The 13,278-nt window shown below is 41.6% G+C and overlaps 1 protein-coding gene across 3 annotated transcripts in view; it reads left to right on the forward strand.

Annotated features, from left to right (window-relative positions):
* The window catches only part of LOC139542104 (forkhead box protein J3-like), a 91,530-nt gene that overhangs the window by 30,382 nt on the left and 47,870 nt on the right, over nt 1-13,278 (forward strand). For 2 of the 3 annotated variants that reach the window (XM_071347138.1, XM_071347140.1), the window contains exons 2-3: nt 879-982; nt 5,784-6,223. In XM_071347138.1, coding sequence (XP_071203239.1) covers nt 5,888-6,223 — 336 coding nt within the window. In that variant the 5' untranslated portion in view covers nt 879-982; nt 5,784-5,887. Of the gene's footprint in view, nt 1-656; nt 779-878; nt 983-5,783; nt 6,224-13,278 lie in introns of those variants that run through there. The other variant, XM_071347139.1, reaches the window with a different exon arrangement.

Here is a 13,278-nt window from a genome sequence, read left to right on the forward strand (position 1 = left end):
TAATAAGATTAGTGGAAAAATGTCAGCCTACTAATTATACAATTAGGCCCTATTATATTTTAAAATCCAAATCACTAGCCTATACTTGTGACTTTGTAGGCCGCATCTGCTGCACCAGAATCACAATTTCTCTTCTGCTTTATCATGGTTTGAATGATGTGTGTAATTCCAGTCCATATAATTCAATAGGCTACTCTTAAAAAGATGAACAGGAATTAAACTGGAGCTAGTTTAATGGAGCTAGTTTAATTTATTTGCCCAAGATACCATATAGCCATCAACATCAATGGGCTTTTCATGTTTTTCTGTCGTGCGTAATGGGCAGTAGCCCATCATATATGTATTGGATAAGGGCACAATCATTAATCATAAGATGTATTTAATAAATGGCTCAATCATAAGATGTATTTAATAAATGGCTCATCAGGCTCCGGTAGCATCAGGTTTTAATTTTCATGCTGATCAAAGCTCTTATCAAATGCAGACATTTCCGGTTTTGTCAGGAAATACGGGGTTACCCGGGAGAAAAGTAATTTATTCTCGGGATGGAACATTTTTAAAATACCGGGAAAATATTCAAACCTATTCTGTCCTTCCGGGTTCCGCTGAAGAATTGGAATTCCTCCCGAGCTGTTCTCTCATTTTGGCAGGCAGTTGTGAAAACAATTCCCAAGCTTTTAGTCACTCCAGATCGAGTTGCCATTTCTACTTTGTTGGATGGAGAATGACAGAGGGAAGCTGGATAGACAGAACTCTGAGGAATAGTTTTGCTGTTGTGGTGGGTGGCTTTGTGATATTGCGAAGCCATGTATTTATGGATCTCTGAGTGTCAAGTCCTGGCTGACAACAAACTCACCTTCTTGCTTTCTGTTTTACAGCATTGGATCCTGAATGAACATGCACCTTAGGACTACACTACCTTTGGGTACAGTACATTCCACAGATGCGTGAGCCAGAGGAGAGATGGAAAGAAACGAAAAGAGTAAGAATTTTATGTAAATATGTTAATGTTTGCTGCCATCTTTGTTTTTTATGGTCAATTGTATAGGTTTGAGTGAAGTTTAGACTTAGAGGAAACAGTTGCTAGGCTATATAAAATATATTTGTTAAAGCTGCAATATGTAACTTTTTGAGCAACCCAACCAAATATACATATAATTGTAACTTATAGATCTGTCATTCTAATTGAAAGCAAGTCTAAGAAGAAAGGTAGATCTGTGCTATTTCTATGCTTCACGTTAAGTTTCGTATACTTTCAGTTTTCTACACCAGCTTCAAACAGCTGAAAATACATTTCAGTGTTTTAGATGGTACAATGCTTCTCTACACCAGGTATTACCAAACTGGGGTACGCACAATGCCGCTGGGTGTAAGGCAAAAAAATGTCTTCACATTTTCAAACACTCCATTTAGATTTTTCAATGGGGCTATATATTTGGGTGAGGTTTCTTTCTCGCCTGACTAGCCTCATTTCACTGCCAAAAACATCCAATCACATTAACCGTTACTCTCGCGAGAATTCCACGAACGGTCCGTATGTAGCCAAATGTAGCTGCTGCTCATTCCGTTTGCTCGAAAATTGATTAATGATTAAAAAAAAAAGTAAAGCCAAAGTCCATAGAGACACATACCAGCTCTACTGGTAGTACTGCTACTACCAGCAGTACTACACCTGCACCTGTTGACGACACACAAGTTGTTCTGCTTCCATGAGCATATCCAATGCTAGCATCAGTAATTCTACATTTGTTGTTATCCCAACTAGCATGGACACTGACAGTTGTGAATCTGATGCAGCCGAAGAGCTGCTGCCCCCTTACCTGGGAAAGCACCGAACAACAGACAGGGATGTTGGACCATCGAAGAGGCGCAAAGATGATGAGAACCTCATTGATTTGGGGTTCACTTATATTGGGAGTAGTGCCTTTCCTCAACCACAGCGTGTTATATGTACAAAAGTACTCTCTCACAACTCAATGAAACCTTCACTCTTGCGCAGACATTTAGAAACAAAACATGCCAATTTGAAAAATAAGCCACAGGAGTTTTTTGAGCAAGAATTAAGATGACTTTCGAGTAGTAAGACATTTATAAGAGCAACAGATACCATTAATAAGAAAGGTCTGGAAGCGTCTTATATGGTGAGCTACCGAGTGGCTAGGACAGGCAAGCCTCATACTATTGTGGAGGACAATTCTTCCTGCTGCCGCGGATATGGTTGGGACAATGCTGGGGGGAAAGGCCAAAAAAACTATACAAACAATGCCTTCATCAAACAACCCCGTTTCATGATGCATCAGTGACATGGCAGGAGATGTTTTGAAACAATTACTGCTTTGCATACAAGCCAGTGAATTCTATGCGTTACAGCTGGATGAGTCAACAGACGTGGCGGGCCTGGCACAGCTCCTGGTATATGTCCGTTACGTTTATAGGGGTCAATAAAGGAAGACATCCTCTTCTGCAAACCACTGGAAACCAGGACAACAGGAGAGGATATTTGTTTAAGTACTGGACAGCTTTGTGACCTCAAATGTACTTTGGTGGTCAAGATGTGTTGGCTTTTGTGCCATCCGTACAGATACAATGACAAGGAGACATAGTGGAGTGGTAAAGCGCGTGCAAGCAGTTGCTCCTGACGCTACTTGGGTACACTGCAGCATCCACTGAGAAGCTCTTGCTGTCAAAGCAATGCCTGACAGCTTGGAAGATGTTTTGGACACTACAGTGAAAATGGTTAACTTTAAAGCAAGGCCCTTGAACTTTGTATTTTCTGTATTATGCAATGATATAGGCAGGGACCATGTAACGCTTTTACAACATACAGAAGTGCGCTGCTTATCAAGGGGCAAAGTATTGACACATTTTTTTTTTAAATTGAGAAACAAGCCTAAAGTTGGCCTATCTGGGTGATGTTTTTTCCTCGCCTGAATGATCTGAATCTAGGATTACAGGGACTCTGATTACGAAGTTGGAGCTCTTCTCTGTCTGCATTAACAAGGACAACACACAGGTCTTTCCATCATTGCATGGTTTTTTGTGTGCAAATGAACTCAAGCTTACGGACAATGTCAAATGTGATATATAGCGAAGCACCTGAGTGAGTTGGGTGCGCAATCACGCGGGTACTTTCCCGAAACTGTTGACACCAACAACTGGATTCGTTATCCCTTTCATGCCCTGCCTCCAGTCCACATTTCCGATATCTGAATTGGAGAGCTTCTTCAAAATTGCGTCAAGCAGTTCTGTGAAAATGTAATTTAATCAGAAGCTACTGACAGATTTCTGGATTGTAATCCTGCATTGGAAAATCATGTTAAGACACTGATGCCATTTGCAACCACGTACCGATGTGAGAGTAAATTCTCGTCCGTCACTAGCATGAAATCTAATTACAGGCACAGACTGTGTGGAAAATTATTTAAGACTGAGACTCTCCAGTACAACATTGCAGAGTTATGTGCATCCTATCCAGCACACCCTTCTCATTAACCTGTACTAAGTGTTTCACAATTTATTGGACAAATAAGGTTTAATATGTAAGATGGCTAAATAAAGAGCAAAATTATTGATTATTATACTTGTGCCCTGGTGCTATAAGAGCTCTTTGTCACCTCCCACGAGCCAGGTTGTGAACTCACTCATTCTTATGTCTAATAAATGTATTGTGTGTGTGTTTTGAAGGCTTGCAATGATGGCAAAAAACAATATTTGAGAGTGCGCTTCCCCTGTTGCTAGAGGGGGTACGCAGCTGGAGGTTGAATGTTTGAAGGGGTACAAAGTTTGGGAACCACTGCTCTACAGTATACTTGCTTGTATTGTCACAAACGGAAATTAGGCGAACTATTAGAATTGTATCAACCAGGAAATGGCAGGGCGATTTAGCATAGTGCGTCTTTAAATAGAAGGAAGCTATGCCAGACACAGTATTTGCTGTGCTGAAATCTGGACCATTCCATGAAAAGAATAACATAATGAACTATATCCTGACACATCTATTCATCTGTAGCCCAGTCAGCTTCAAGCCATATACAGTGGGGAGAACAAGTATTTGATACACTGCCGATTTTGCAGGTTTTCCTACTTACAAAGCATGTAGAGGTCTGTAATTTTTATCATAGGTACACTTCAACTGTGAGAGACGGAATTTAAAACAAAAATCCAGAAAATCACATTGTATGATTTTTAAGTAATTAATTCGCATTTTATTGCATGACATAAGTATTTGATACATCAGAAAAGCAGAACTTAATATTTGGTACAGAAACCTTTGTTTGCAATTACAGAGATCATACGTTTCCTGTAGTTCTTGACCAGGTTTGCACACACTGCAGCAGGGATTTTGGCCCACTCCTCCATACAGACCTTCTCCAGATCCTTCAGGTTTCGGGGCTGTCGCTGGGCAATACGGACTTTCAGCTCCCTCCAAAGATTTTCTATTGGGTTCAGGTCTGGAGACTGGCTAGGCCACTCCAGGACCTTGAGATGCTTCTTACGGAGCCACTCCTTAGTTGCCCTGGCTGTGTGTTTCGGGTCGTTGTCATGCTGGAAGACCAAGCCACGACCTATCTTCAATGCTCTTACTGAGGGAAGGAGGTTGTTGGCCAAGATCTCGCGATGCATGGCCCCATCCATCCTCCCCTCAATACGGTGCAGTCATCCTGTCCCCTTTGCAGAAAAGCATCCCCAAAGAATGATGTTTCCACCTCCAAGCTTCACACTTAGGATGGTGTTCTTGGGGTTGTACTAATCCTTCTTCTTCCTCCAAACACGGCGAGTGGAGTTTAGACCAAAAAGCTCTATTTTTGTCTCATCAGACCACATGACCTTCTCCAATTCCTCCTCTGGATCATCCAGATGGTCATTGGCAAACTTCAGACGGGCCTGGACATGCGCTGGCTTGAGCAGGGGGACCTTGCGTGCACTGCAGGATTTTAATCCATGACGGCGTAGTGTGTTACTAATGGTTTTCTTTGAGACTGTGGTCCCAGCTCTCTTCAGGTCATTGACCAGGTCCTGCCGTGTAGTTCTGGGCTGATCCCTCACCTTCCTCGTGATCATTGATGCCCCACGAGGTGAGATCTTGCATGGAGCCCCAGACCGAGGGTGATTGACCGTCATCTTGAACTTCTTCCATTTTCTAATAATTGCGCCGACAGTTGTTGCCTTCTCACCAAGCTGCTTGCCTATTGTCCTGTAGCCCATCCCAGCCTTGTGCAGGTCTACAATTTTAGCCCTGATGTCCTTACACAGCTCTCTGGTCTTGGCCATTGCGGAGAGGTTGGAGTCTGTTTGATTGAGTGGGTGGACAGGTGTCTTTTATACAGGTAACGAGTTCAAACAGGTGCAGTTAATACAGGTAATGAGTGGAGAACAGGAGGGCTTCTTAAAGAAAAACTAACAGGTCTGTGAGAGCCGGAATTCTTACTGGTTGGTAGGTGATCAAATACTTATGTCATGCAATAAAATGCGAATTAATTACTTAAAAATCATACAATGTGATTTTCTGGATTTTTGTTTTAAATTCCGTCTCTCACAGTTGAAGTGTACCTATGATAAAAATTACAGACCTCTACATGCTTTGTAAGTAGGAAAACCTGCAAAATCGGCAGTGTATCAAATACTTGTTCTCCCCACTGTATCTGTATGTTTATTCTAGTGTTCTCCTTTATCCACCCAATACTGTTGTTTTTTTGGCTATGATTAAAAAACAGAACAAACTGCATAACAGATATGTTATCAAAATGAGCAGTTGTTTAGCAAACATCCTCCTTTTCTTCCAGAATTCAGCCGGGACCGCCGTGCAACAGCAATCCAGTGAGCCAAAGGAGAGCATCCCCCTGCCCCTGAGTCCCTCCCCTCCCAACTCCCACATCCCTTCACCACCATGACCACTGAACTAGGGAGCAGCCTGACTTCCATGGACTGGCTTCCCCAGCTCACCATGCGGGCAGCCATCCAGAAGTCCGACTCAGGCCACCACCACCCCCACGGGCATCATGGCCACGGGCCGGGCAAGAAGAGCACCCCGCTGGACCCTGGCACAACACTGGACCAGGAGGAGGCGGCCCAGCACCGGGACGGCAAGCCACCCTACAGCTACGCCAGCCTCATCACCTTTGCCATTAACGGCTCGCCACACAAGAGGATGACCCTCAGCGAGATCTACCAATGGATCTGTCACAACTTCCCCTACTACTGGGAGGCAGGCAGCGGCTGGAAGGTAAGGGGTGGAAACGGAGGAATAGAAGTGCGAGGGTGCATTAAAGGGATGGTTCACTTAAGAATCAGTTTGTTTGGGATTGACGTCTGCAGTTTTTTGTGACCTCATGAAAGGTGTGATTAACATTGGACTATCCCTTTAAGGAACTAACTTACTAAACATCCTGGGAATACAGGCACACTGTATTGTGCATGTACTTTTTGTTGACTCCAGACGACCAGGTGATGAAATATATAGTATAATCTGGCACATGAACTAATAGGTCCACTTCTCAGCCTCAAGCTGTAAACATTTACTCCCAGATGTACCTGGCCCAGTGCAGAGATGCTGTGGTTGAAACGGTGATCTGCATCAAAGGGAACGTGAGCAAATTCATTACAGTCAAGGTGATTACTGTCAGCTGCACACAGTGGGAGACCGACATGAAGCCCAAGCAGTCTCTGGGTTCTTTGATTTGGAGAATATACTGTTAATGTACAACTAAAAGAGCTTGTGCTGCACACACACACAAAAAAAGCATGCACGCACACACAGTTGCACAGTCACACACACTCACTCACGCACAGTGAGTAAGAGAGACTCCCACTCGGGTTGGCATACGTGTGCAGTCTACAGATTAGTGGGCCAGCTCAGCTAGAGAAGATGGGTATCGGGGAGTTTACTACCCAGCCCAAGCACGCGTTTGCTTAGTATGATAATGTGGATACGCAGGCAGGAGAGGCTGGAAACCAATGCTAACTCCTCTCCCATTTTGAACCGAAGCGCTTTAGCCACAGGATACACTGAGTGTAATAAGATAACTAGTCAAGGTCATAACACGTCCACATGGTATGAGGGAGCAGGACATGGGATGTGTGTCCCAAATGGTCCCCTATTCTCTTAACAATGTTAAAGCTTTTGAAAAGTAGTGCACTAAGGGAGTAGGGTGCCATTTGGGATCACAACAGCTCGTTTGGAAAGAGGTACTCTGCTGTGGCTTTATAAGCCGTAATAAACATGTTTAGTTTCATGTTACTATGAGCTATGATGACGTGTTTCTACATGCGTACCTGCATATGTACCTGTGAAAGGGGGGGAGGAAAAAGACCGTTACAAATCAGGATATTATTTTTGACAAAATCACAATATTATTTTTGTGCTAGTTGGCTGTACCTGCACCAAAACTCCAGTATTTTTCCTTCCTAGCTTGGTCTGCATCTTCTTCTTTTTAAACAGGGAGACAATTTGTTTTCAGCACTTCTATTTCTATGACTGATCTAATCTTGTTTTCTCATGGCTCTCCTTTCCCTCTGCCACTGACATATGGTGAGAAATATTTTTGAAACACAGATTTTTATTGAGATTCGGAGTATCAAATGCATATACAATCGCAAAACATATTGTATCGGCACCTAGCTGTCATGATATCATATCGTGAGGGACCTGGAAATTCCCAGATCTAATATGTACTTAAAAATATATATGTATATTAATAATAAAAACATACATACACTACTGTTCAAAAGTTTGTGGTCACTTAGAAATGTCCTTGTCCTTGTTTTTTAAATAAAAGCACATTTTGTCCATTAAAATAACATCAAATTGATCAGAAATACAGTGTAGACATTAATGTTGTAATTAACTATTGTAGCTAGAAACGGTAGTTTGTTTTTATTGGAATATCTACAAAGGCGTACAGAGGCCCATCAGCAACTATCACTCCTGTGTTCCAATGGCACATTGTTAGCTAATCCAAGTTTATAATTTTAAAAGGATAATTGATCATTAGAAAACCATTTTGCGATTGTTAGCACAACTGAAAACTGTTGTCCTGATTTAAAGAAGCAATAAAACTGGCCTTAGACTAGTTGAGTATCTGAAGCATTTGTGGGTTTGATTACAGGCTCAAAATGGCTAGAAACAAAGTCCTTTCTTCTGAGAAATGAAGGCTATTCCTTGCAAGAAATTGCCAAGCAACTGAAGATCTCCTACAACACTGTGTACTACTCCCTTCACAGAACACCGCAAACTGTTTCCAACCAGAATAGAAAGAGGAGTGGGAGGCCCTGGTGCACAACTGAGCAAGAGGACAAGTACATTAATGTCTAGTTTGAGAAACAGAGTCTGGTCTCAAGTTTGAACCGGATCGGATCCACCAATTTCTTCCTTTTGGACTACACACCGCATTTGGTCTCCGCTGGATCTGTTGGCGGATTGGATAGTCTGACTGACCGACTGACTACAACTTTTTTGCCTACAGTTTTTAATTTGTTTTAGTGGGATTTATACCGTGTTGATTTGTGGTCAGTTGTACAGTAGTTGAAGACTACTGAGATTTGATACTCTTTATGGTTGTGTGGTAAAGTTTCATATTTTGATTGTATGATTGAGACTGGGTTTACGCTATACATTATGAACAGACAAACATTGCGTGACTAAGGTCACTGCACTAATTTACCGGGCTGGACACTTTTTAGGCCCAAAAATGTATTTAACTATGCAAGTCGGTTAAGAACAAATTCTTATTTACAATGACGGGTGGGGATCAGTGGGTTAACTGCCTTGTTCAGGGGCAGAATGACAGGATTTTTAGCTTGTCAGCTTTGGGATTTGATCCAGCAACCTTTCGGTTACTGGCCCAAAGCTCTAACCACTAGGCTACCTGTGTGATTATTGTGATAATGCAACAAACACAAAAGAACAGTGGTTTTGATTTAAAAAAAAAAAATATATGTTTTAAGGGTTTATGAGAAGTGTACTTCCATACTGACTTTTACATGAATCTTTTGTATCGGTGTAGAGTTGACGGACCGGACGAGACTCATTCCCTCTCAAACGAAAAATAAATATGTTCTCTGGTAGGCATAACCTACCTGGCACCCCTAACAATAACCCCAAGTCAAAACAGTTACAATATGATCAGTGTTTTATTACGTTAGAATAAAACCGAGAAATCTGAAACGTTTCAGTGAGTCTTAGACTACATGCAATACAACTTTTTTGTGTTTTTGCTATTCAGTTGTCATTAGGTGGCATTTTATGAACTGAACTCCTAGCTCACACGCAAGCATGCCTTATTTCTTATTTGCCCCTGGTGTTCTTCCTAGATAACATATCCTCCTTTTAGGTTCTACTGTCCCTGGCTCTACTTTCCTATGCCCTCTACTTTGCCCTAGCAGCCCTTTCACATCCATGTGTCCTTCCACCCCACACTGCCCCTAGGCCCTATTCACCAGAACCCGTATTCAGTATTCTGCTGCCAGCCGAACTACAGGGATTTCCCCTCTTCTCATTGGTTGATAAGTTTCTTATACCATTATTATTAACAGCGGACAGGGAACCCTACTGAGGCTGAAAAGAATAAGCATAAAATGTGTACTTTTAGTTTGACTTGAAAATGTAACACAAGTTACCTATAGGCTGACTTGATAATGGTATCCATTTTTGTAAATCTAGATGTAATGTTATACTATGTCTGCTATGACCTGTGCCTGCCTCTGTGGTCCTTCCCTTATAGCCAGCTAATTGACTATGAATTAGCGCCCCTCGTGACGGTGAAAGAATCTGCTCTGTGATGGCCTTTCAACAGATGCCGCGTGTCACACTCAAAGATATCATATGAGCAAGTGTCATGGATTTTTTTTCTGACTTCATTCATCGGTTGGGCTTATAATAGTGGGGATTCCTGCATCAGTGATTTTGGGGTCATGGAACTACATTTTTGTGTGCGTGAGTGTGTTTCAATTAGGCATGTGACAAATGGACAGTTTTTCTTAACGTTTAAACTGCAATTATTTTTGTTTTTTTCCGTTAAAACGATACGAACATTTTATAAAATTCCACGTGAAATCCTATTGCATGGCATGACAGCTAGGCGGCAGTGAAGTTCTACTGCAGTAGAACATACATACAGTAGGCTCAGGCATCTGGAATCTGCATTGTGGCTGCCTGAACGGGCAGTGTAATGTTGTCCCGAAGACAACTGTTAATTCACCTTGACTCTAGTGTTCCTTCCCTTTGTTTAGAACATTAGCAGCTCAGAACAAAAAATAAATCTAGCCAAGTGATCAGTTATTTCCCCTACATTCTCATTTCCCTCTGTTACGTGTCTCTCACTTGATTTTGATCCGAACACTCCCTCTAGACACACACACACACACACACACACACACACACACACACACACACACACACACACACACACACGTGCTGTGCACCCAAATTAACAGCGATATTGATGAGAAAGTCGCGTCTCAAATGCCGCTTGCAGCACTTCATTTAGCAAATGACCTCATAACTCCAGTTGGTCATTGGCAATGGCTGCATATTAACTGCAATAATTTCTGTAATCAGTGCTTTCTTTTCCAACTGTTAACAACAAAGACATGCGGAGTGCTTTGTCCGTCGCAAATAATTAAAGATGCATATCCCCTTTTACTAAAATACATATTTTGTATGGAATACTTTATATCAGTGGTATTCAAAGTCAGGGTCGGGGATTGCAGTGGGGGTCTCCAAATAAAACAATACATTTATTATATTTTGGGGGGGGGACCAAAAATGAAGAGTACAGATTATTTTATGGGACAATATACAAACATTTATTGAGAAAGATAATAAAAAATAAATGATTGAGTAAATGTATGTATTGGTTGAATGAATTGAAGATTATTTGTTGATGTGAAAATCAAAATTTACTTTTTTTATTTAAGGTTGTCGTTAGATTTGGGGTGGTGGGGTCAACAGAATTTGTGGTGATAAAAATGGGGTGCATAGATTCTGGCAAAAAATGTGTGGGTCCCTGCTATATGGATGTTTTGCTCATTCTTTGTTTACTCTGTTGCCGCAACACAGACACATCTGTAGCCAGTTACATACAGTGCCTTCAAAGTATTCATACCCTTTGACTTGTTCCACATTTGTTGTTACAGCCTGAATTCTAGATTATTCTAAAATCTAATTATTATTCCATCCATCTACACACAATACCCCATAATGACAAAGTGAAAACATGTTTCTAGACATTTTTGCACATTTATTGATAATGAAATATCAATGTAAGTATTCACAGCCCTGAGTCAAAACATGTTAGAACCACATTTGACAGCAATTACAGCTGTGAGTCTTTCTTGATAAGTCTCTAAGAGCTTTGCACACCTGAATTGTACAATATTCTTCAAGCTCTGTCAAGTTTGTCGTTGATCATTGCTAGACCATCATTCAAGTCTTACCATAGATTTTCAAGCTGATTTAAGACAACTGTAACTAGGCCACTCGAACATTCAATGTTGTCTTGGTAAGAAACTCCAGTGTATATTTGGCCTTGTGTTTTAGGATATTGTCTCCCAGTGTCTGTTTTTAAAGCAGGTTTTCCTCTAGGATTTTACTGGTGCTTAGATCTATTTCGTTTAATTTTATCCTAAAAAACGAATGTCCTTGCCGATGGCAAGCATACCCATAACATGATGCAGCCAACACCATGCTTGAAAATATGAAGAGTGGTACTCAGTGATATATTGTTGGTTTTGCCCAAAACATAACGCTTTGTATTCAGGACATAAAGTGCATTTCTTTGCCACATTTTTTTGCTGTTTTACTTTAGTACCTTATTGCAAACAGCATGGAGAAACTACAATGTTGTTGATCCATCCTCAGTTTTCTCCTATCACAGCCATTAAACGCTAACTGTTTTAAACCAGTTAAATGTCACTAAAAGTCATCAAATGTAATTACGTAATCCCCCAAATTATTATTTATCATGAGGGCCATAAACAATAACTGATAATGCTGCATACTCCAAGAAAAGTTAAGATCTCACCTTTCTGGTAAAAAATAGTTATCAATTGCTGAGATGTAGTCACTTTTGAGGACACAAGCTCAAGTACGACGTTTGGCATTTGCCAGAGAACACCAAGATTGGCAAATTCGCCACTGGCGCCCTGTGCTCTTCACAGATGAAAGCAGGTTCACACTGAGCACATGTGACAGAGTCTGGAGACGCCGTGGAGAACGTTCTGCTGCCTGCAACATCCTCCAGCATGACCGGTTTGGCGGTGGGGTCAGTCATGGTGTGCATTCAAAAGCATTCAAAACTGACCATAACATCAGCCAGGGAGCATAGGAACTGAGAAGTGGTCTGTGGTCACCACCTGCAGAACCACTCCTTTATTGGGGGTGTCTTGCTAATTGCCTATAATTTCCACCTTTTGTCTATTCCATTTGCACAACAGCATGTGAAATTTATTGTCAATCAGTGTTGCTTCCTAAGTGGACAGTTTGATTTCACAGAAGTGTGATTGACTTGGAGTTACATTGTGTTGTTTAAGTGTTCCCTTTATTTTTTTGAGCAGTGTATATTTTTAAACCTGCATATTTAGCTAAAATAAATCCAGGTCAGCAGGCAATATTAACTAGGTGAAATTGTGTCACTTCTCTTGCGTTCATTGCACACAAATTCAGGGTATATGCAACAGTTTGGGCCGCCTGGCTCGTTGCAAACTAATTTGCCAGAATTATGACATAACATTGAAGGTTGTGCAATGTAACAGGAATATTTAGACTTATGGATGCCACCCGTTAGATAAAATACGGAACGGTTCCGTATTTCACTGAAAGAATAAACACTTTGTTTTTGAGATGATAGTTTCCGGATTCGACCATATTAATGACCAAAGGCTCGTATTTCTGTGTGTTATTATGTTATAACTAAGTCTATGATATGATAGAACAGTCTGACTGAGCGATGGTAGGCACCAGCAGGCTCGTAAGCATTCATTCAAACAGCGATGGTAGGCACCAGCAGCTCTTCGCAATGCTTCAAGCATTGCGCTGTTTATGACTTCAAGCCTATCAACTCCCGAGATTAGGCTGGTGTAACCGATGTGAAATAGCTAGCTAGTTAGCGGGGTGCGCGCTAATAGCGTTTCAAACGTCACTCGCTCTGAGACTTGGAGTAGTTGTTCCCCTTGCTCTGCAAGGGCCGCGGCTTTTGTGGAGCGATGGGTAACGCTGCTTCGAGGGTGGCGACGTGTTCCTGGTTCGAGCCCAGGTAGGAGAGAGGAGAGGGACGGAAGCTA

Source organism: Salvelinus alpinus, chromosome 17 (assembly GCF_045679555.1).
Source record: "Salvelinus alpinus chromosome 17, SLU_Salpinus.1, whole genome shotgun sequence".
NCBI classification, from domain to species: domain Eukaryota; kingdom Metazoa; phylum Chordata; class Actinopteri; order Salmoniformes; family Salmonidae; genus Salvelinus; species Salvelinus alpinus.